The sequence below is a fragment of the Triplophysa rosa genome, linkage group LG23, assembly GCF_024868665.1.
Source record: "Triplophysa rosa linkage group LG23, Trosa_1v2, whole genome shotgun sequence".
Lineage (NCBI taxonomy): Eukaryota > Metazoa > Chordata > Actinopteri > Cypriniformes > Nemacheilidae > Triplophysa > Triplophysa rosa.
The window spans coordinates 8,621,556-8,647,559 of NC_079912.1; the positions used below are offsets into that span (position 1 = coordinate 8,621,556).

Below are 26,004 nucleotides of genomic sequence, written 5' to 3' on the forward strand. Positions count from 1 at the left end.
GAGAGAGAGAGAGAGAGAGAGAGAGAGAGAGAGAGAGAGAGAGAGAGAGAGTGAGTGGATAAATGAATGAGAGACAGAGAGTGAGTGAGAAAGAAAGGCACATTTGCAAATGTAAATTTTGCTCTTCTGGTTTGAAACAATTAGCACTGTTGAAACTTTCTCGCCCAGATGTGGCAAGAAAGACATAAAGGTCACTGGAAATGAATTTAAGAGGCTAAAAGAAATCAGTCAAGGATGTAATTGTGAAGAAGGCCCGTGCATAATTAGTACAGTAACGTGACTTTTCTCGCATGCGTTTCTGTGGCCCACCACCTTCTGATAAAGACTGCATATTAAACACCTCCAACCAATGCACATTCAACTCTTTCAGGTACAATTAGACCCAAAGAGCCGAGAAAGAGGAAGAGATTAGATGAGACTTTTTAAGCACAGAAGGGAAGTGAGGAGAGAGAGAATGTCACACATCCTAAAGCACAGGTGACATGAAAATAACACCTCGTGCATACATATAAGAAATTTCCAACGGCAGTAAACGCACAAAGAAACTGAGGGAAAATGTGTTAGAAACAACTTGAGAGAGCATGTCTCATGCACTGTCTTACAATCTAATGATGTTGTATTATTTTTAGAATAATTATTTTCCTGGTTTCCATCAATTCTTATCAATCTGTCCTTTCAAATAAAGGTAAAGATGCGCTTGCATGATGTAAACAATTTGACTACAAAAGTTGAAATAACTTTATTATATATTTTTTAAAATGATGTGTTGAGTTGCGCAGCTCATATGCAGTGATGCTCTTGGCCGCTTCCTTTGTTAGACACAATGTCATTTATGTAAACTTCAATGTTTCTCTTTTATCAGGAAAAGATCATAAATAGTTTATGGGTAATCCAGTAATAATAAAAAGAAATGCAATACATAATTTATGGGTAGTTATGGATGTGACATTTTCAGTCAAAACTTGAAATATAAGTTCTCAGAGAATGAATTTATTACCAATATATTAATTGATTTGTTTATATTTTACTAAACTCCTGATTATAGTGGCCAGACATCAGAAAGATGTCAGTCTGTGCACAAGTTTTCTACTTCAAAAGCGAGAAACATTCATGTGTTATGGATGTGACAAAAAAGTATGCACGTTTTTGAGAGACGACATACTGTGTAGGATTTCTGTGAATTAAAATGCACAAACCAGAAGCATAATGATCAACAACTGGAGAAGGGATGACTCTTCATAGACCACCAAATAGTTCATTAATAATTTTATTTTAATGTGCCTATTTATGGACCGTGACAATTGTTGCGCATGTGACAATTCTGTTATGGATGTGACAATTCATTTACCTGACTATGGAAAACTATGCTTTAAAAAAATCTTTGAGACGTCACATGGGTATTTAAACCACCAAATATTGACATCTTGGCCTATCAGTATGGTGAAAAACTTTAGTAAAGACTTTTTATCTTAAGGTTGACATTTGCATGATATTGCCCGTAGGTCTGTCGACTGTAGATCTGGCCCATCTAGATTTTTCCCGTGATTGCTCTACAAGACCCCAGAAAACACAATTATTTGAAAATCTTACATCAACATTATTTTCTAACATTTTATCCGCACTGTTATCCATGAGAACGCACAATCTACAAGACCAACAGCGCGGTTGAGATCTAACTGTGCCTGACTACACCACATGCTCTCTAGAAGCCCTGCCTGTCCCGATAAAAAAACAGCTCTAAACTAGCTTGTTTATCATCCTCGTACAGCAGTATAACACTGTCCGCTTCGTATGAGCAGCCAGGCTAATTGCTGTCACAGCTGAAGAATAAAAGTGCTAAACAAAAACAGGTGGCAACTCCAAAGCGTTTGGTGACAATAACAACAACAACATGAAATAAGCTAGCAGAATGCTATTGTCTTCCGGTGCACTTTCCAACATTAGCTTTGAATATGGCAGTTCGTCTTGGGTCTGCTAATTTGGAGTGTGGCGCATTTAAACGCGGCCAATGAAAGCGCTATGACCGCTCATCTGCAAATTCTGAGGTAAAATGGTAAAGCAATGGAGAGAAAAAGGGGAGAAAACAAGGCAACGATTTCAGGGGAGTAAAATGGTTTTGAACAAGCAATTGAACTTAAGCGTGCCAGTCTGGCTAATGGAGACGCTGAGGTAATTTTCACAGTGGGGATGCCGGGCTTAGTGCTTTAAAAAGAGAGAGAGTGCATCACTTGACAATTGAGTATCCAAAAAACATATGGGCACTGAAGGAAGAAGAGACTGGGATGTGCCATAATGGATGTCACATTTGCCGTTTTGGAGCTTTCTGACCTGCTGTTGCAAGCGCAGCGTTTATGAGAACAACTCGACATGTGAATCACTGCTGAATTTGCTGTATTTCAACATTTACGATTGCATTTGAGCATTTGGAAATACTATTTAAGTTACAAAATATGTCACATTGGTTATTTGAATAGAAAAAAGTTTATTTTTCACCCAAAATAAAAATGTTAGCATTTTCTCACACTCAATTCTGTGTGACTTTCTTTCTTCATCAGAAAAAAAAGATATTCACAGAAGAAGATATTTTGAATTAACCAAACATCATTAACTCCCATCGACTTCCATTGCATGGACACAAAACCACATTTCTCAAAATATCTTTTTTTGTGTTCCATAGAAAAAAAGTCATACAGGTGAAAAATGACATGAGGGTGAATTATGATATTATATATTTATGTGAACAAAGCGTATTTAAGTATTAATACGTAGCTTGGGAAGTAGGTTTTAAATTCAAGAAGATTATTTATTTCACTTGAGACTCACAAAAAGTAATTAAATTAAGTATGTTGACTGTGTTTTGCTGTTACTTATGTCAAATCCTATACAAATCCTGTTAAAGACTCCAGTAGACTTCAATAGTTGTTCTCATTGAATAAAAACAGTACCACATTTTCCAGGCAGGTGTGAAGGAGTCAAGGTCCCAGTGAATATGATAATTCATTCGCTGCAAAAAAAAAGGACGCAAGACTGCCAAGTTACAAATAGATCCTGATAGCTATCTTGGCTCAGATACGACTCTTTTTCCCATGGTACTGAGCCCATTTTGCCGTCACGACATCTCAGATGAAACACTCTGCCTAACAGCTGCCAGGAAGGACAACGGTATGACTGGAGGTCTCATTTTTACACATTGTAAGCAGATGTTGTGCAGTATTACCTCATTGTACGAAGGCATAACTGATAATTACATTACAGACGCTTTGCCCCGGATAAAAATGTACTTCTTCATGGCTGCAGCCACCGGATGTTAAAGGGGTCATATGACACGGCTAAAACAAATATTATGGTTTGTTTTAGATGTAATGCAATGTGTATACACGATTTAAGGTTAAAAAACACTGTATTTTCCACATACCGTGCATGTTTGTATCTCCTCTTTGCTCCGCCTCTCTGAAACACGTGGATTTTTTACAAAGCTCATCACTCTGAAAAGCGAGGTGTGCTATGATTGGCCAGTTAACCAGTGCATAGTGATTGGTCGAATACTGCAAGCGTGTGACGGAAATGTAACGCCTCTTAACATATTTGGAACATCAGGTTCTGAAGCAATTGTACTGACAGGTACGCCCACCTTACTTGAGTATACATTTGGGCGGTCTTAGTCAAATCATACCACGAACTGCCGTAGATTTGTGGGTGTGTGGCTACACGAGGTGTTTCAGGCAGGTCTGGGTGAGCATTCGCTTTTAGATAGAATGCATCTTTTGTTCCGACACTTTAATATTTTTACGTGTCTATATATGCATGGGCAACTTATAACACACCAAAGACACATAAAAACACGTGTTCGTGCCACATGACCCCTTTAACTGAAAAGTTTTCTCTAAAGGTCTGGATATTAATTTGTCTGCGAGGGTTTGGTTGGGGCGGTGGAATACGGACGGACTGTGGTCAGAGTTATGACAGATGAAACACGCAGGCTATAATTTGGGACAAAACCGCAGACACACCCGTTAAATAAGAAAGGGGGTAATTATCTTAATCAACCGAGGTGCCCTCCTGCCCCTGCCTCCTGTGATTATGGTTAAAACTCTTCTTCAATCAGGACAAAAAGATGGTCTGCAATCAACACATCTCTCTCCAAAACGGGTTTAAAATCACTGCAAATCTGTCCCGAACTGTGTATAGGCCTACAACATACAGGACACTTGCGAAAACCCTCAATCAATAATGCAGCAATACAATGACTCTACAATACAGACTCTATACCCTACCATGTCTAAGATCTAAACAGTTTTTTAATACTAAAGTGTTTTATATTCAACAATAGGCTAGGCAATATGCAAAATTATTGTCACACTAAATGACATTATAAAGAATTCACAAAAACAAACTGGTTGTGTGTATATTTGAAGAGTTCATTTCCTAAATGAGATGTCAAAAATCATGTTTTTTTATTGTGCATTCCAATTGACCCTTCGCAAGCAGTTTGATTGACAAGCAATCTGATCAATCATAACGCAGAATTTATGTGCCCCCGTGACTGACCGCCATTTTGTCCGACAAACAAACCAGTCCCACAAACCTGGCGTAGTAGAACTTTGGTGATTAATATGAAAAAATAGCTTTTTAATTATTGTAATAGTAAACAGAGAGAGATATACCCAGCTTTAACGGACGTTCACACTATAACGATAAAGTTATAATTTAGTTTTAAATTTTAAATTAGCTTTTATTTTTGGGTTAATTTTAGTTAGTTTTAGCAATTTTGGTATATGCTTTTGTCATTTTATAATTCTATCATTTATTGGTTTATTTTTAATGTTGCTATATAAGATTAACACATTTTTATTTTAGTTTTAGTTTAGTTTTAGTTTATTATTATAATTTTACTGCTTTAAACTTAAGTTTTTCCCAAAAATGTTAGGTCAATATTTTATTTGATTTCAATGAACAGGCACGTTTTGAAAGTTTTAATTTTAGTAAACTAAAATAACCTTGCAAAGACATGTGAAATCTGTTTCTTTTTGAACTGATCCTAAAATACATAAAAATAGTATCATGTTGTTTAAACATTTCTATGAACTTGTTTTCTTTGCAGAATGATTCGCTTAATAGGACTAGGTGTTATAATCCCACTATTTCAGCACAGTTGAATTGCCCAATAGGACATTTCCCACGCCTTATGCATGACAAGGGAAGCAGTCAAGAATATGAATAGAGGAAAGGAGGTCGGAGGTTTCACTGGGTTCGTCGGGTAGGCATCCTCTGTGTTTGGGGGATAAATGATTATAGAAATACATCTACAAAACAGATCTGCAAACATTGCATCATTTTGTTATTTTGACCAGTTTGTCTGTTTCAATTTTCTGCAATCAAATGCAAATAAAAAACAATATTTTTAATTCGGAATTTGGCAGAAAGGTAGTCACTTGTTCACAGATACAACAGATTTATTAAGCATTTAGCATTTTTAACATTTAGCGTTTTTAGCATTAACTCTGTTAAAATATGTTAAAACTATGAAAAATTAATAGTTGAAATGCAAAACCCTCCAAATCCGTCAGACGAATTTTCGTTGAAATTCGATTTTACTTTCAGCATTAACAGATATTTCAGAGCAGGCAGAGTGGGGTATTTAGCAGGTTTTGAAGCAAAATTATTTAAGTAACTAATACTGCATGTGGGGAGCATTCACTCAAAATCCTAATCTCATATTTGACAGAGGTGGCTTTTAGAAGGTTTTGTATCTGAATTCTTCAAATATGTATAATAATATGATTCAACTGTATAGATTTAAATGATATTATATACAGTACATTTTGACCTAATCCTGTAGGTTATACAGCTATTTAATGCATACACAGAATTTTAAGACTACAGTTAGATTTGTCATTTCAAACATGCTCGAGCTTTCTCTGTATAAATGTTATGAATGATTGCTACAGCTCTCTGGCAATCACAGGCACTTCTGTTATATGAACAGACTTATTTCCAACATGCCCGTGCCTACAAAACAGCTCTCTCAACAATTCCCATCAAAACTTTCAGCAATCTCCAAGTTACCACCAAATCTCCAGTGTTCAAGTTACAAACTGATTTGATTTGTTTTGTCCCTCAATGAGTTCATCTTAAGTTTCCAACATCCAGTGAACAGATTCAAAACAAATATGGATGCCTGGGGCAACAAATGTCGAGTCCGGACCTTTCTGTTGGCTCTGGGAAAGACAAAGTGGGTGTGCACCGTATACAAAGTCATTCTTAGAAACTGAGATATTATCTGCTGTAAATAATTGTGACCATTTGAGAACAGCACTTTCAAAGGTCCGAAGCAATGGCGTGGAAAACAAAACAAAAGTTGGATTGTTTTTGTCAATTCCTAACCATTTAACATTCACGAAATCATTCCAAACCATCTGGGCTTTAAAAAAAGACACGAGACACTGGAACGAAAGGGACAAGGGCAAGTTCTGCATCTATCTGTCACGAAATAAAGCACTGCATATTTTGAAGATGACTGGCAAAATGGGCGTCACGGGATATCGAGCCAACTCATCAGCGGTTATTAAAATAGAACCTGTCACAGATTTGTCTGGATCTGGCCTCAATAGACACCATAAATCCAACTGTCAGTAGACATCAGCGTTCAAATTAATTGCGCAATTAAGATTCTCTTAGCTTGGCAGATTCAGCCTCTAATGGATCCATGAAAAGTCTGAACTGGTCATGAAGAGGAATTTAATGTAGTGTTTAATTACTGTTCAGCGCTCAGCTCAAATGACGTTCACGTACACCCTGTCATCCGCTCGGGGCTGTGAGGTTTCGCATCGAAAAGTTGCTGCCAGGAGCATTGAAGAGGTGCGTTTTGAATGTTTGAAGAAGACAATAGTTGGGAACATCAACTCCAACTTGGAGAGATCTCCAATTGTATCTCCAGAATACAAATACGCTCATTGTCATTCATGAGATTATTTCCAAAGAATTTGAGCCAGAACGTTATGGAACACAAAGATGTTTCAATAGTCCAACTCGACTCAAATTGCAAATGCAGATTTAGTTGTGCGTTTGTAGTTTTAAAAGTGAAGACTGTCCCAGTTATGACACTACAACAAATTCCAGTGGAAGTCAAGAGTTCCATTTGCAAGTCAAGTATTTGTCGTTTGCCATTATAAATCGCTCCCGTGATGCATTTTCAAGCACATTCCTACCCATTAGCCTCAACAGGTCCAAAAACTTGCTTGCAACTTGCTTATGTCCATCAACACAGCTTCATCTTCAGTCAAACTGCCGGAGGTAAATCTTCCTCATTTTTGTCCTTTTGTTTCTGCTCCTGAAGACTTCACAATGAGTTATTTACTCTACCGGAGAGGAGGTGATATACAATCTCTGCTTGTCACTGTGGCTTAGCAGCTGTCTCAAACGCACACGACTTCAGAGCGCTCGCGCCGGGAGATCAAAAGCGACGATAATTTACGCCCAACGCCGGCCAGACAGCCGCGAGGTGGGCTTTTTGTTTACACGGCGGAATTGCTTGTGTGTGTGTTGTGTTGTTTTAATGCCCTCGCGTCGCCGCTGGCCACATTAGTGTGGTGGGTAATTGTGTTTCTGACATGAATAATTCAGCAGAGGAGTGTCGGTCCTGGAGTGTGTTTGCAAGTCTGCGTCTTGCCACAAAACGGCAAAGCACGTCTGGTCCCTGGCCGCTGTGGTCAGTTTGCTTTGTTCATTCTTCTTCTCAGCGGTGGTTCTGTGATGGCACCCTGAGATGCCTATCACATCTTCATCATTCTCTCCATCTTCAGGCCCATCTGTCTCCTGCCGCGACCTCTCCACCCGGATCTTCCCACTTCCATCATTTCTCTTATTCTTTAACTCGTGCCTTGACTATCCATCTATGCTCTTCTGACATCCTTCTTTCACCCTCTCTTCATCTCTCGTTTCTGTTGCATTTCTCAGTAAACTGAAATGGTTGGTTTGCATGTAGGATTCTCTTCCGGTGCCAATAGAAATATCCTGTTTAAAGTCAGATGGAAGATTGCAAGATGTTGCATAGAGCCTTTAATGGCCCTGTTCCAGATTACAAATGGCAAAATTGAAATTGAATCAAAGAATTGCAAGCTCAAATCTAAATAGGCTTACTTTTATTGTAATAAAAGTCAAGACGTATAAATTAAATAAATGCAAAATATATAATTGAGAACATCTGCATATTACTCAGTCTTGGCTATTAATCTTGTATTGTGGGCGGCAAATTATATTGGTCAAAATAATATATTAAATAAATGAATTAATAATGATTAATAATGTATTTAATAATAATTCAATTAAATAATTATAATAAAATTGTAATAATATTGACTCAAATAAAATAGCATAATAAAGTGATAAAATAATAAAGAAATTAATTAAATGTTATAATTAAAATAAAAAAAACTGTGGTTGGTGTATTTTCTTAGTCATCTGGCCTGATAGAATATTTCTAACTGATAGGTCACCCAAAAATGAAAATTCTGTTTTCATTGACTCTCTTTCTTCTGCAGAACACAAAAGAAGATATTTTGAAGAATGTTGGTAACCGAACAGCGGCGGCACCCATCCACTTCTATTGTATGGACACAAAACAACAAAAAAATGGGTGAGTAAATGATGACAGAATTTTCATTTTTGGGTGAACTGTCCCTTTCAGTTGGTGTTTTTATTTCAGCTGTCAGAAGTAGCAACACCAAAACAAATAGTTGTTTAAAGATCAGAAATCTTATGCGTAATACATGACAATGACCATGAAAACCACTTTGAATGCCACATGACCTCAAGTATAAGAGAACTAAACTAACAGCATCCCCTCAGCCACACTCCAGAGCACCCCAAGGATAGCGCTTAATCGATTCCACCACAACAGCATCTTTGGAGCTCCCTGAACCTCCCCATGGTGCCGCCTCTTGCTTTCGATTCTCTTTCTCTTTTCCTCAAAAGGGCGAGGGCCAACCGGGGGCATCAAAGCTCATTTTTCTGCTCTTCCCTCGGGAACGGACTTCGGCTGTGAGCAAAGGTTAAAGCTGACGCCCCTATCAATAAGTCACTGCCTCTGCCAGCCTCCACGTTAGCGCGATTACGCTATCAGGAAATATCTGCATTTCCCTTGATGCCTGGAAGGTTAATCATATGAGTGCCGATAAATGACAACAAATGCGATCTTTAGCATTCTAGCTGTTAGCATCACTCGCTTTTTTACATTAGTTATTAGTCTTTAAAGGGACAGCTCATCCAAAAATGAAAATTCTTTCTTTCAAACCTCTATGACTTTTTTAATCTGCAGAACAAAAAAAGAAAATATTTTGAAGAATGTTGATAACCAAACAACATTGACTTCCATTGTACGGACACAAAACTATTGAGACATTTCTTAACATATTTTCTATTAAAGAAAGTGTCTTATACAGGTTTGAAATGACATGAGGGTGAATAAATGACAGAATTTACATTTTTGGGTGAACATCACTTTATTTTGCATTTGTGGTCATGCTGTATTGCACAATATATCATCATTTTGCCGCATGCCAACGCTAACACTGACATTTAGCCATAACTGTTTTCATAATATACCACAATCTGTTGTATATTACTGTATGTCCTAAACGACAATCAACAAATGTCTTAAATGAGATCCACAAATGAAATTCTTCTCTTTATAAAAGCTCTCTCACTACCTTACATACAGTCATTAAAGTAATGTGATTTTAATTATGTCCCATCATTAAACGCCATAAAGCATAAGTGGTGTTCTCGTACTCGGCCGTGTTGATTTATTAGACTGTAACCTGTGGCTGAGGGATGGCTTCATTGGTGTGTCACTCAGTCTTTTGATTTAGCTCTTCACAGATGATGCGTTAATGGTGTCACGCCGCGATTGGCTCACATGACAACATTCCCACATCATCATCCTCATCTCGGCTTATTAAACAACCGCATTCTCTCTCTCACACACACACACCAACAAAACAGCATCAATAACCCACCTCTGTCCTCTCTCGCTCCACTTTATTTGCAATAACTGTCAGCTGTGGAGTGATGCTTTTGTAATCGGATTTTTATGAACATACTTGTATGGATTATTGAGATCTTTTAATGCCTGAACAGGGTGCGGCGAAAAGTCAAAGCCTCCTGAATGTTAATGTGACAATAAGAGTAATGAAGCGTTCAAGGCTTTATCTCTTTCCTCTCTCGAGCTCTTTCCACCCAGATTTCAGAGAAGGGTGAGAGCCGACGAGAGATGGTGAGTTTGTGAATATGTGTCTTCATGATGGCGTCTTTAATCAAATCTTGCCTGAGCTGGAACGGGGAAGCCGAACCTCATCTCCGCCCACTTATGTGGGATGGAGAAGTCTTGCGTTCGCTACGAAATAAGACCGAAATCAATCAAACTGCGTTTGAACTCGCATCCAGAATCATGTTTTCCAAGCCTTCACAGAGTAGTCAGCCATGAAATGTGTGCAGGTCGATTTGCTTGGATGAGAACTTCAAATATGGTATTTTAAATTCGTGAAAAAAATGGTTTTAGCCACATTGGCATGCACAACTCAATGTTCAAAGCACTACAGCTAGGCCCAACTGAGACGTTTGGACTTCTAAATTGTGTTCTGACAGATTTCAAAACCCAATAAAGCATTAAATTGAGCTTGCATATCGCTGCTGTCCTTCTAAAACCTTGTATCTCCGCATTTTTTTATTTTTTTGTCAAAAATCATTATTATTAGTCACCCTTTATGTTTGTCAATGGGTTTTGCAAATATCTTAACAATAAACATGTTTTAAATAGTGCTTGTCAACTTTGACAACACAGTATTTCATCATTAAAAAACTACAGTGTTTTCTCCATTTCCTGAAAAACAGCGATTTTGGACATACAAGGTTTCAGAAGCACAGTGACAATATCTAAAAGCATAATTTTAAATGTTTTGGTCCTTATATGTCTATTGTCAAGAAGAAAAATAAAAGAAGAAAACCAAAAAACAGGCTAGTAAAACAACCACTAGAATAAATTAGTCATCTTTATAACATTTTTGTAACCACGAAAAAACCTCCATGATATGGAAATGCAGTCTCTGAAGGTAATTTTCACTTCTAAACTGTCTAGTATGAAAATAAAAATGACTCTATAATGAGTCTTTTTTTTATTGAAACGGGTGGCAGCTGCCTCTATGGCACACATGTGACCTAAATAGACCTGAGGCGGGAAAAGAGGCCATTTCATGGTGCTATATGAACTCTGTGTGATATCGAGAAACTGTTTTATAGTGGCCATTGTTAAGGCATTTTAGAAAGGTTGCACATTTACTGTGTTTGTGTGAGGCTTGTGTGTGAGAGAGAGAGAGAGAGAGAGAGAGAGAGAGAGAGACTCACTACTTCACGGGGCAGAAAAGCATCCTCTTGCCTGACGATGAGCAGACCTACAGTGCCACCCATGGGGGTCGAGCGCAACAGGGACACAACCTCTTCCTGAGTCTTTCCATTTAGATCCACTCTGTTGACCTACATGCATGCAATGAAAAAAATAATTTTAATCATCATGTAGCACTAATAAAATATTTATACACTTAAAGGAATAACTCATCCAAAAATGTTAATTCTCACATCATTTATTCACCCTCGTGTTGTTTAAAACCTGTATCTGACTCTTTTCTCTGTGGAACACAAAAGAAGATATTTCAAGAAATGTCTCAATGGTTTTTTGTTCATACAAAGGTCAATGTTGTTTGGTTACCAACATTCTTTAAAATATCTTTTGTGTTCTGTATAAGAAAGAAAGTCACACAGCTTTGAAATGATATGAGGGTGAATAAATGATGAAAGAATTTCATTTTTGGGTGAACTGTCTCTTTCAGTCTGTCCTGAAGCGACACACGACCCATCTTGAATGTCTCTCTCATCTATTGTATTTGTAGGTATATTTTTTGTGACCGCTGTATTCAGAGCACTCTGCAGAGCACCTGCACTAAACGAACTGTAATAAACCCAGACTAAAAGAAGGCTAAATAAAATATATTTTATGTAATTATACACAATTATACCTTACTATTCATTGCCCTCAAATTACTGCGACCATGACAACAGGAAGTACCCATCTGTTATATTTCTATGGCAACATAAAGGCCCGGGGTGAACCGACAACACTCTGAAAGGCCTCGGCTCCATTAAAATGATGAATCAGGGTTTGTTAAACCAAATGGATGACGTTCTGGCTCCACGGTCGCATCTGGCATGAGAGCTTGCAGGTGTCCTGTTCCATTTCGAAATGAAATGGCCATTGTTGATTGGCTGCCACTGTAAATCAGCCATCAGCTATAGTTATTTTTTGCTTTTTCATCCACTCTCCGTGTTATTATTATTTACTCTCAGAAGCTAAAAAGGCAAGTGCTTCTCACAGGAGAGAGCGAGTCAGACAATGGAAGCTTGCCTGCAATAGACTACGCAGAATGAACTCAAGACGGAAATCCTGCAGAAAACAAAGAGGTGTTGGCACCACTGCAGGACACAAGGAAAGCAAGATGTTTGTTGTAGTTCATTAAAACAATGAAAACGTTATTTGATGATGAAATGTCTCTGCAGGAAGTTGCAGTGTGACAGGAAGCTGCGAATAGGAAGTTAAAACTGCGTGATGTCACAAGGCATCCACATTTTCCAATAGGGGCTGGCTGCCGCTGATGGGGCGAGTGGAGCTCCACGTCACCTAAATCTGACCTCAACCCGGAAGTAATTTATGAAACGACGCTGTTTTAATGTCAATAAATACTTTGTACTAATGTTTTAATACTACAAAATTATTGTTTAAATGTTATTAAATACATTTCATATTACTAAATCCAGACATTGCTTTCAGGTTTGTATTTAGAAAGTAAACATTATAACAGTTAGCAGTGAACAATAAATGAAACATCAAATAAATTTAAATGTGAAAATAAAAAATGTGAACACAAATAATTTAGGAATTTTATATTTAAAGCAAAATAACATACAAAACAACCACAGTAAAATGTTGAATAATTTCCACAAATTAAGTTTGAATTGTTTTGAGTAAAAAACACAAACTATTTATAAAACACATCAACTGCAAGTAACGGTAAATAACGATCAACGAATGTTCTTCTCCTTCTTCTTCTTTCCTTTTAATGGCGGGTCGCAACCAACATGTTTAGGTGTATATCGCCACCTACGGTACCGGGGGGTGTAACATCAGGGTTTTCAGTACTTTGGTGGATTATATAAAAAAATCAGATTTTCTAAACCTGTATTTTAAAGAAATTCACGCAACATCAACTAACATTGGCGAGACATCAATATTGATCGTCAAAAATATATAAATCCATCGTGTTAATTCATCCTTTCTGCGTAATTTCACGGAAGCCATATGCGTTGTGCTTGCATTGCACGTTAAGACAGCGTCAGTCTGCACCTAGTGTAGGGATGCTGAGATAATACCCAAGTTAAAGTTCGAACTTCGGAGAGCTCAGCGGCGCCATTTTGCCCCTTCTTTATTATTGAGTGGAGGTGACTTATTTCCTGTTCGAGAGTTGAGCTCCACTCGCCCCATCGGCTGCAGCTAAACCCCTCTCACATTTTCTCACCTCTAGCAGCCGGTCTCCGGCTTTCAGACGTCCGTCCTGGATGGCGGCTCCACGGGGGAGAATATTTTTCACATATATGGGGGCGGAACTGCCAATTGGGACGTCTCTGGAAGTGATACTAAAACCCAGCCCCTCGGGACCTATAGAGCAAAAATAACAAACAATACAAGCATGAATGGACTCAACATAGACTAAACATTTCAATGTCGACAGTCCGTCGGGAATTGACTAGAAGTGAATAGCAGCCCCTGTTAGTGTTGTTGTATATTGTGTTATTAAACAAAAGGAATCGCACACATAAGTTAAAGGTCAAATGCGTAATCTTTTGTAGGATCTATTGACAGAAATGCAATGTAATATGCATAACTATGTGTTCAGAGGTGTATAAAGATCTTACCTAATGAAGCGTAATGTTTTTTATTACCTTAGAATGAGCTATTTCTAGCTACATACACCACGGGTCCCCTTGCATGGAATTCACCATGTTGTTTCTACAGTAGCCCTAAACGGACAAACTGTGTTTCCTAAATGTTATCTCCTTCAACAAAGAAGAGAAAACGTGATGAAATCTTAGTCCTGTGTCAGCCACTGTAGTACTGTGAAAGGGAGGGGTGGAGTGAGCCGCTGGTTGCAATTCACAACCTCACCACTAGATGCCGCTGAATTTCATACACTGAACCTTTAATGGCACAAATGTGCCCACAATATATTTCTTTCTATATTTGACCCTGTCACATCGCCCGCACTAAAATTACGGCCCTGCCTAAGCCTACTGTATCTAATAACTAATCTGATCGCCTCAGACGGGATATTTTTACGTCTTTTAGCGGGACGGAGGAAAGAAGCGTGTTCCACGACTGTATGCGCAAATATAAATTACACAGGAGAAACCCAAGCATATGGCAACACAGGCAACCCTAATTGAATGTTTGGAGCCCATCTGTGTGCACGGCATAACCACCCCGTGATTTTAAATTTAGACCCGGCACACGCTTTACAAATGTAGCGGGACAGTAACATTACGTGCTTGGGTTGCCATGCCAGGTCTGCACGACTGCAGGCTGAAGCGACTCGTCTTGCCTTATTGACAGGAGGTCTAAACTCTGGCTTTGAAAGGTCTTGATGTGCACATGAATCAGGCAAATTGAGCTTTACAGCTTGCCACAGACGTTACTAAATCCTGGTAAATTTAGTTAGGGGCTCAGACATACGGTATGCGCAGCAATTTGCTCCCTGTCCACAAAATGACCTTTTTGGGAGTAGCAAATGAATACGAATAGGCAGATGCACGAGAACTGGAGAGGAAAGAATAATGGCCGATACAGAAAGATCAGTAAGATTGACCTTATCATCCAACCAGGGCTGTGATGGGAGAAGAAGAGAGAATGGGTGAGACATAAAGACTGATAGGTGGAGATGCATGTTTTTGTTTAAAGATACATTTTGTAGTATAGGTCATTTGTCACTTCCGTAAAATATGACAAATAGGATTTACTAAATTAGCACCCCAGTGCCACAAAAACTTTTGTCTTAATGCATTTGTGGAGTTTGATCTGTGAGATTCCTGTTGCTCAATGTGTAGAGTATTGTGATAGCAGTGTCAATGTCATGTGTTCAATCCCACAAACATAATAATAAAATGTCTACTTTTAATCCACTGTAAATAACTTTAAAAGGGGTCTGCCCTTTTAAAATTTTGCTAATTTAATATTGAAAAAAAGGTGGACAAGGGACCATGTAAAAAGTCCACACATTGCTCGACAACAAACCCACATTTGATTGGTAGTGATGCTCAATATAATAGTCATTTTATGACACACACACACATCGTTGTCCTTTTCTTACGGCAGCTATCGTATGTCCAAATTCAAGTTTACTAAAACTTAAACTATTAAAACATTTAGGCCCGGTTTCATGAGCCAGGACTATGTCTTAGTTAATTTAGGCTATTTAAGTCGCTTTTATTCAAATGCATCTTGAGACAAAACAATGGCACTGACATATTTTAAGATATGTCCGGGCAAGTTATTTTCACTTAAGATAGATCAAAATTAATTTTAGTCTGGGACTAGTTTTAAGCCTTGTCTGTGAAACCGGGGCTTAATGTATGTAAATTTTTTGGTGAAAACATAGAGAGCCGATAGCCTTGTGGGTAGTGCTTTGACATTTTGGCGCTGTTGCGATCCGGGCGACCTGAGTTCCAGTCCCGGCTCGTGGTCCTTTCCTGATCCCACCCCCTCTGCTTCCTGTCCTTTCACTGTTACTGTACAAATAAAGGCAAAAAGCCAAAAATAAATCTTAAAAAAACTAAACTAGAATGGAAAAGTTGCCTCAGCAATAAACTGAATTATTAACTTAAAATCAATAAATAAATCAACTAAAAACTACACTGAAACTACAACTGAAATAAAAACCAAATAATCTTATAAATCTGAAAAATCCTATAAACTGATCTAAAAAATAAACAAACGCAAACGCAAATAACAAAATTGCTAAAAATGAAACCATGAAAAATATAAAAATAACTCAAAATATAACACTCTTACACACATTACGTGTCATTTTGATGTTGACTGTAAATTGGTAGTAACACACACGTTAAGTTAAAAGTAGCCTCATACAAAAAGTGTTAAAGTGTGTTGTCCCTTTTATTTTGTTTAACTTACTATCGATACAAATGACACATAATGTCTTAAAATGACACAATGTGTGTGAGCGTGTAATATTTTGAATGAACAAGACACTGAGATGTGTTAAAAGATAACAGATTGTGTTGTTGATTTTAACAGTTTTTAAAGAGCAATAAAACTACAATAATACGAAAAACAAAACTATAATATCTCAGTTGTAATAAGCTGCTTAAACAAATGACCTTTGGGTTGTTTTATATATACATAGGGTTGCGTGGTATACATGATGCTTCAATTAAATAAAAACCAATGAGTAAAGGCATGCAGTATGATCACAGATGTGTATACTAGGATATTACTAGTATTACAGCTGAGAAAGCATGTGATCAATAAACTTCTCATTTCTGTTTGCAATATCAACAAAATTAGACTACAATTGGATTAGATTTGATTACAGAGCAGTAATTATAAAATGAAAACTCACTATAATTTACATAACTTCTACTAAAGTGAAAGAACAAGACTGCCGCAGTATGACCCACTGTTCTTGGTTTAAGGGTCAGTGACTGAGCTCTTCTCTAAATGGTTTTTGTTTGTTATAGTGCTGGGCTAAATGTTCCAAGACGTACGACCAGAGCCAGAGGAACCACAGCCAGAGTCAATAATAAGCCTGCGAGGATATCAAAACGCCACCTGATGCCTCCTACAGGATAATTACTCAAATCAAAGTTTCGGCCAGCTGAACATTCAGTTGTTAATTGCTTACAATCAAGTAATTACAGAGATGGAAGCCTAATAGCCTCATAGTAATGAATCACGGATGGGGCTAGCTCTCCATTTAAGGTTTCAGATGAGAGGAAGATCATAAAAAATACTCTCTCTAGCTGTGCCAAAGTCTTGAATCTTAAAAAAAAAAAACACATGAAGCCAGTGTACGGCAGAACTGAAAATTACAGATTGAGCTGAAAATGAAGAAAATGTTCCAGTCAATCCATTAATTTATCAGGGAGAGAGGAGTAATGAGAGAGGACGGCCTCTCAAAATACTATTTTAAGATTTTCATAACAAAAAAGATGAATGGACTAATGGAGGAACTGCTGAGTGAAGCTCCAGTGGCGAAAAGAAACTCAAAAACATGTTTTTCTGTCTTTTTTTGTAACATTAAACATCCTTGAATCATGATTTATCGCTTAAGCAGTGTTGCACATAAAGATTTCAATTGAGGAAAAACAAATCTATAAATGTATTTTCTTTGTCTTGTTCTATTGGAAGATTTTGTCAATGATTTTATAACTATGTTACAACATTTGACAACAACAACAAAAATAATAATACAAATAAAATTCACAATTCTCAAAATATTTTTGCCGGTGCCAGGATGAAACTCCTAAAGCTGGCAAAGGAAATCCATTGCAGGAGGCAATGCTTTGGCAGACTAAACCGACTTTTAAGAAACCCTATACATAAAGGTTAACAATTCCATCACTGGATAGAAACAGGACGAAACGATCTTTTGTAAACACATCAGCTTCCAGGTGAACCTCTGGGCGAAGAGCGAGCCTATTGGTGTTTGTCAGAGCATGAGGTGGTAAAAGTTGAAAGCTCCCACAGAGCATGCTGCATTTAGCCAGGAACACGTCCTCAACGTTCTCTCTCTGAATTCCCCGCAGCTCAGTCAAACGCTCGTGCCAGCGCTACAGCATTCGACATCTTCTACATCAGGGCCAGACCAGCTAGCGGGCACTTTGCCCTGTGATTGTTCATTTCCTGTTTCTCTCTCTCTCACAGAAAGAAACGATGAAGATGATCTGATAGTGTAGAGGTGGTGTCCGCTCCTCAGCAAGTGTTTGCAGAGATCACACAAAGTCAGACCCGCACCGTGAGAAGCATTTCAGGTCCGCATAACTAGATTAAAGTAAAAGTCTCAGCTGAAAATATTATATCAGATGTGTCCGGATGGATTTTTCAAATATAAAATATGTAAAAAATTTTACAAATGCACTTTGCACATAAGTGACACTCAATAGGCACTCTAGCCTGTGAAACGCCTGCGTGTCCGACTCGAATCTCCCTTTGTCATCTGCGGTTCTCTTTTCAATTACAGACTACTGTGGCAACACACTAAATATTTCATATTTCACACCGCTCTGAAGCCCGGCCCATTTGTTGCCAGGTTTTAATCAGGTCTTTGATTGACCCTCAGCAAGCTAACAGAAGAAAAAACATCAAGGCCGCTAGCAGCCCTGTAGAAAAAACCAGCATATGCTGGTTTGGTATGTTTTGATACTGGTTTGTGCTGGGTTAAGATGGACATGTGCTGGTTTAAGCTGGTCAAACCAGCATCAAAACATACCTAACCCTGCATATGCTGTTTATTTCAACAGGGAAAGCTCATTTTCTTGCTCTTTCGTAGAAAAAGCATTGCTAAAATAAGGGCACGCTAAGAAAAGGGGAGGGAATTTAGATTAAACAAACAGACAAGTTTTGCAGTTCGACATTCGTGGCACAATTTTTCCCTCAGAACGTGTCTCTGGTGGAGATCATAGGCATTGCTGCCTAAGCACTACCAGATCTTTCAAGCACTTTGGCATGTGTTTTGGTTTATGCATGAACGCGTGTGTCTGTTTGGGTGTGTTTGTCGAATCTCTGATAGACATTTCTAGTTCTCCTGCAGTGTGAAATGCTGAGATGCAGCTGCCGTGCAGAACGAATGGGATTTGGACCCGTGTGCGAGTCTGAGAGGAAGAGCTGCATCCACACTTCCAAATAGACTCCTTTGAAGTGCTAACTGCATTACATACAGAATGCTAGTCGCTACAGCGAGAAAGATACACTGGCATTTAAACAGATAACATCATCTATTAAAACAGCAGAAAATAGAGCCAACTTCAGAGGAAGACAAGCAAATAAATAAATAAGATATATGTCGGGGGTATTCAATTAAAGTTCCAAGAGGTCCGGTCTTTATGTTTTCTTCCAAACGGAGGTCCGGACGATATGTTTTTTGAAAATGATATGATCTTTTATCAGGCCATTTACAAAGTATTTTATATTTTGACATCCACAGTATGTATGTATTGTAGGTTCTGTGGCTATAGGGGAATACCCTCTTAATAGAAGTCTGATAATTAATATTTGTAAATAAAAAACTACTGACAACATGCAAACAGCAAATGTAATAACAATTAAAATGCTCACATCATAAACAGAAAACAAAGTTACTTACTAAATTAGCCTTTCCATGCAATTCATACCAGAACTACTTCTATCTTTAAATAATTTCCCAATTAGAACGTTGTTCATTACTAAATGTGACCCTGCTTGTGAAAACCCAGCAAAAGTCCTTCACAAAATCACTCTGCAGGATATTCTGTGAAAATATAACAATATCTTCAATATTGACTGAATAATACCAAAATCTTAGTGAAATTAATGCTTGAAATGAATCTTTGATGCTTGTTATCTAATAATCAATTTGATTTATTTTAATTGGTTTTCACAGGGTCACAAATGTTTACATGCTGATCAATAATGCTAATGCGAAATGTAGATAAAAACGTTATGGTTCATAAAATATCACAAACCTGGTCGACAGGTTGGAGACATATAGCAAACATACTGACAGATACAAATACTTTTGCTGCATTTTGTTTACTGTTGTGTGTCCATTAACCTGCTCTGCGTGTCTGCACTACTGTTGTTGAAATAAGCACGTGTCTGCTGCTCTTCATGCGGCGCGTCTTTGGTGGGAGAGAAGCAGCACGCGCGGAGCGGAAAGGGTTCAAATGAAGCGCGTTTGGCGCTAGATAAAGATATAGCGGCAAAAGATCAATTATTGTACATAAATTTTCCTGAGAGCCCGTGTGATGTGATTCTCTGTTGTGTAGACGCGCGGTTCAATTTAAACAACCAAAATAGTCAAATGTTTGAAATGGTTTATTAGGCTGTCTCGCGGTCCGGATGGAACGAAGCAAAGGTCCGGATCCGGCCCGCGGTACGCCAATTGAGGATGACTGATATACAGTATGTTATCGACCATTATAGGGACATCTACATAAAAAATGTATATATAAAAAAGATTTGTGACATTTCCAAATGTACTTATTTCTCTTTAGTTATTCCAATTTGCATTCCTTTGTAGCAGTTAAAATCTTAAATGAAAGGAAGGCAACTACTTGTGATTTTTTTTTATTGATGGACTGTCCTCTCTTCTGTATTATGTGTGTAATTGTGTTTTATGAGAAGCTAAAGACAAATTTCCACAGTGTGGTGGACAATAATGTTTAAATTAACTAACTAACAATAACCGTACCTTTCCTCAGCAGCACGTTAAACTTGCGTCCTATCTTTTTGGAGAAACCCACAGAAGAGGCGGCGCTCGTAGGCCTGGCGGGATGGATGGGCCCCGGTGGGGTCCTTCTTGCCAGGTGCGGTAACGTGGGATACCCCAGGTTCGATTCTGCTTCAGACATCCTCCTTGGACTGTACTCCATAGCTCCTCCCACCACACTCCCTCTGTCACCAGGATCAGAACCAGACTGCAGGCCCAGTTCATTCTGAGACAGCACCTCATATTGAGGTTTCTTCACCGCTGGGACTACGTGGAACAGGATACGTGGAGAACGCATTGCTTGTCTGAACAAATTCTGGGCACTGGAAAAAAAACATTGCACACATACACACAAGTATATCAGAAGTCAGTATATCTCTTTAACACCGTGTCTACACCGGACGCGGCGCGACAAGACACACTGTTTATTTCAATGGGATTGTCGCGTCGAGCCGCATCCAGTGTGGATGAAATGAAAAATTATAATGGCTTCTAATGCTTTCTATTGTCTTATGTCCGGTGTAGACACGGTGTAAGAGCCCGGGTTCATTGTAAGTACCTGGATTGTTAAAACCAGAGCACATGGAGGGGTCAAAAGGTTGTCTTTCTTAATCGCTGGCTAATTGTTCTGGTACAGTTGGAAACAAGGTTAATTCACATTATCTGCCATTTCCATAATCGCAAAGCCTTGGGGAGGAAGCACTGAAACGTATTAGATGCAGGAAGCAGGATCTGTTTTCATGAGCATCCAGCAGTACTAAATGGAAGACAACGCCACTGTAAACGAAATAATACTACACGTATATACAAGATATATTCATGACAAAAAAAATAATTCTGTTAGATACAGATGTATCATTGGATGCACGCCTGGCCCCGAAGTTAAGGTCCAGTCTGTGTTTTGATGAACAATATATTTTATATTTAATTTATATTAATATTTTATTGTATATTACTTGTATTAAATTATATTAAAACTACTCGACCGTTCTTGATTCTTTGTGGAGGTCTACTGGAAGTTAAGTTTGGGCCACATGACGTTTATTTATGTTGTTGCCGCTGAAACTGTATATAGTCAGGTATGAATATGATGTTTATATTGTTGTGCAATAAAAATCATGGTCACGCTTTATTTTAAGGTCCAATTCTTGCTATTAGCGAACCATTAACTACGACTTTTGCCACAATAAACTCTTAATTTGGTGCTTATTAATAGTTAGTAAGATAGTTGTTAGGTTTAGGTATTGGGTAGGATTAGGGATGTAGAATATGGTCATGCAGAATATATGCTTTATAAGCGCTAATAAACAGCCAATATTCTAATAATATGCAAGCTAATTAGCAACTTGTTAATAGTGAGAATTGGTCCCTATCCTAAAGTGATACCATCATTGTAGACATTGTATGCAGTGTGCAATGAGTGGTAGAATATGATGTTAAATGGTTAAAAGAGAAGTTAAGTTAATAACATACAAATTCTGCCATTATTTACTTAAATAATGTTGTTTTAATAACTTACTGGAATGTATATCTTGCATGGAAAGAAAGCCTTTTGCGGAATGATCATGCTGTTTATTTACATACAATGTACAATTAGTAAATGGTACACAGGGCTCCAAAAAGGAACTGAAGTTCACAGAAAATCTTCCTTTGGATCATAATTCATGAATCTGAGTCAAACAAGGTACACTGTCAATGAAGATCTGAAACAGGACAAGAATCACCGTAATGTCACCTTAATGGCATCATATATGGGTAAGTCACATATACAGAGCCCCGCGCCCATTCACTTTCATCGCATGAAAAAAGAAAAAGTGAACACCCTCCCTGTCAAACAGGCTTGAACTAACATTAAGGTGAGTTCGTTATTATGGCCAAACTTTCATTTCTGCCTAAACTATTCCTTTAAAGAATACACAAAAATAAAACGAGCATCTTGAGATTACAGGTTAACTTGGCTATTTTGCATATAGATAGTTTGACCTGGGAAACCTAATCCAAACGCAAGAACAATTTTTAGAACAAAGTATAATTAAAAAAGTCGCAACACTTTGTTTCTTTCAAATCAGACTGCTGAAACCATCAGAGGGACTTAATGACAAGCTGTTTCCATCTCAATAAACTCCTCATTAGATCAATCTCTGTATCTAGACAGCAAATAGTGTCTCACTTTATGGACGCCCATCTATTTTTATGTAAATGTAGCCCCACCCACTGGCAAAACGGAGTGAACTGTGTGTCTGCGTGTGTGTGTCGAGCTGTGACACGCGGCTAATCATGCGGCTCCCCCTGTCTGATTGAATAATAAATGACTCCATCAGCGCATCATTACATTGCGTTTGATCAACCGCTGATAAATATTTACCCATGCAAACAATCCAATAAGATTAGAATATTATGAATTATAACTCCACAAGGAGCACAATCAAGAACCGGGGTGCGCGTGAGATGGAGCGGGAGGAGCGTAGATAAAGAAAATATGGGTCTGTATTCATCTCGGTAATTCCCGCAGCTGGCTGCTCATGTGTGCGCCTGAAATCGACATAGATTAAAATGTAACTCTCTCGTGAATTGACTTCACAAAGCGCTCGGAAGCTTAAGCCGCGAGCTAGTTCGAGGACGACTAGCGTAGCGTAACATCAAGTCAAACATCCCGGGGCCCGCAATATAGGAAGAACAAAAGGCCGTAATATTGAACGTGTATTACAATCGCTTTATTGACCCGATATGCATGTCACACACAAGGTTATATTTCTTAATCCGCAAAATTGGTGACCCTAACGCACTTGCGTGTTTGCACTCGAGTCGTGGTGTACATTAACAGATATATAAGGATCGCAGACAAAAGACAGCAAGCAATTAAAATGTAATAATGCTGCGGGACGCTGGGGAAATTAACTTGTGTTGTTGAACTTGTGTAAGCGGACTGAATGATGTATGTAAATGGGTTTTGGATTTGATTCTGACTTATCCCACAGCTGTGCCCTTTCAGTGCCCCGTGGTAGGGCTGGTCCAGCGTTTCGCTCGCTCTGTCTCTTTAAGTGGGCGTTATCCTGTTGCAGCTGAGTTTTCTATCACTTTGCCCTCTGAAAGCATCTGGACCAGGCCGAGATGTCCAAGCGAGGGCCAAAGGAAGCTCTTAATGGTAAATGTGGATGGAAACAGGATGTTCTCATGTTGTCGCTTTCCTAGAGGTCTTAAATCCAACAGGCGATGTGTGAGCTAATATTAGCTGAAGTTCATTGTATGGATTTCCATACAAAATGTTGCTAGGGTGATGATGTGGGTGGTTGCTATGGGCTTAATATGGATTAAGGATTACTAGCCCAAGTTTTTTTTTATCCTAAATTTATTATTATTATATTATTCGGAAATAATTTTCACTGATGAAATAAAGGTACAGACCATTTTGTAAGATGTAAACAAAACAAAACAAACATTAAACCATTCAATTTAATTTGACAGATATATTGCATCTGGAATCAGCTTTAAATGTTTAAATGCTAAACGATTGGTTGTAATTTGTTCTAACGTTTGTGTAGTGATACTGTAAACACTGCTAATGGACCATGTATTGTTTACGTTTTGATAAATGGTCTATAATAAAGTACACAAGATCGATGTCAGTGACTCAACCTTTCAGTAACCTCTACGGCTACGATTCAGCAACTTCTGCCAGCTTTGAACAGTGGCGTTTTGTTGTTAGTCTGAGAGATGAGATGAAAGAACACTGAGAAGACTGATAACTGAGGAGATTTTCTAAGCGCTGAGAAAGACTGACAGCTCATGAAAGTGTGAGAAGGACAGAGAAGTTGAAAGGATCACAGATATATTGAAGAAACAGAGGGCAGGAGCTAAAAGAGAGAAAGAGACGGGAGAACAAGATGGTGCCTCCATCTCCTCCAGCGAGGGGCTTACTGTTCAAATCGGATGTTGCGCAGGTCTGCGTTATTAATCCGGACGATACAGTCGTTCTCCTCGAACAGAGCTTCGCGCTCTGCCTTTCCGCCCCTCTCCAGCCTCTTGACTAACAAACCCAGCGTCCTGGAACAGTCACAGCACATATTACTGACATTCGACACAGTGACAGCGCTGTTCAGATCAGCTACACCACACATTACTGTCAGAGCCAGAGACACATGCACAGCTTCAACCAGCCGTGAGTTAACGGAGTACACACAGCTAGCTTCAGTTTAATGACACAAATGCAATTAAAAGCTATGAATTTAAAATGCAAGGTGTTTCAGGAATATTCTGAGAAATAAGAGAACCCTGCAAATCACAGAACTATACAAATGGTAACCACGAAACCATGGTAACAATACTCATAGCCAAAATACCACAGTACAGTTATCGAAAATCACAATAAATTAATTTGGCATCTCCTTTAAATGGTATAATAAATTATTATTAATATAAGAATTATAATAATTATTCGTATTATTTTTATTTATTATTATTGTTATTATTTTTTAATAAAATTATATTCAATTCAATTTTATTTTTATAGCACTTATATATAGCGCTTTGTTATGAATTGTATTCATTATTATTCATATAGTATTCATATATTATTAGTATACATATATTTTTATTATTATACATATAATACGAATAATAGCAATATTATAATAGGACTACTACTACCACTACTAATAATAATAATAATAATAGTAATAATAATAATAATTATTATTATTAGTAGTAGTAGTATTGATTATTATTTGTATCATAAAAATGATATGAAAAGTAATAATAGAATATAATTAATATAAAATGTAATAATAATAATAATAATACAGACATTGCACTGTACTAAAAATAAATAAATACATACATAAATGCACGTAGTATTTTAGTTGAAATTACTGTTACCATGGTAAACTTTTATAAACTATGCATAACTACAAACTCCATATTAAAAGCACAAAACAGCAAAACTGTGTCTCCACTGCATCCTTCTGGATAGAGAGAGAGAGTTATGTACAGAATATATATTTCACATCTGAAAGAGGATTAAAGCAGAGATTGAAGTTAGTGATACACCCCTTCATTTCACCTTTATCGAACCTAGAAAAGGGTAAAAAAAGAATGCACCGGCGGTTTATTGAACCTGCACTTTTGAAAAAGTTTACTGTTCCCAGTAGCTCTCTTTTAACTGAACACATCAGAAAAGAGTTTTTTTTTACTTAAGCTGGGTTTGGCCATATGGATTTTTTGGCAGTGCTCACAGGCCTGCTGTGGTTTTGTGAGAACCCTAATCTACAAACCCTGAGATGCGATCATGTGAAATGCACCGTCGCATTTGATGGGTTTAAAAAGCGCGCGGGAGATTTAGATATAAATAGGTCTTACAACGTCTCTCCCCCCTCTCTGCTGGGACTAAGTCTGTTGCTTCAAGGATTTTTAACACCAAACTTCA

The 26,004-nt window shown here is 37.9% G+C and overlaps 1 protein-coding gene across 4 annotated transcripts in view; it reads right to left on the reverse strand.

The window, feature by feature from the left end:
• Positions 1-26,004, reverse strand: part of pard3aa (par-3 family cell polarity regulator alpha, a) — a 426,846-nt gene that overhangs the window by 202,333 nt on the left and 198,509 nt on the right. For all 4 annotated transcript variants that reach the window (XM_057322206.1, XM_057322207.1, XM_057322205.1 and 1 more), the window contains 4 exons: positions 24,501-24,626; positions 20,565-20,905; positions 13,623-13,762; positions 11,401-11,529 (listed from right to left, as the gene is read on the reverse strand). In XM_057322206.1, the coding sequence (XP_057178189.1) occupies positions 11,401-11,529; positions 13,623-13,762; positions 20,565-20,905; positions 24,501-24,626 (736 nt within the window). The remainder of the gene's footprint in view (positions 1-11,400; positions 11,530-13,622; positions 13,763-20,564; positions 20,906-24,500; positions 24,627-26,004) is intronic.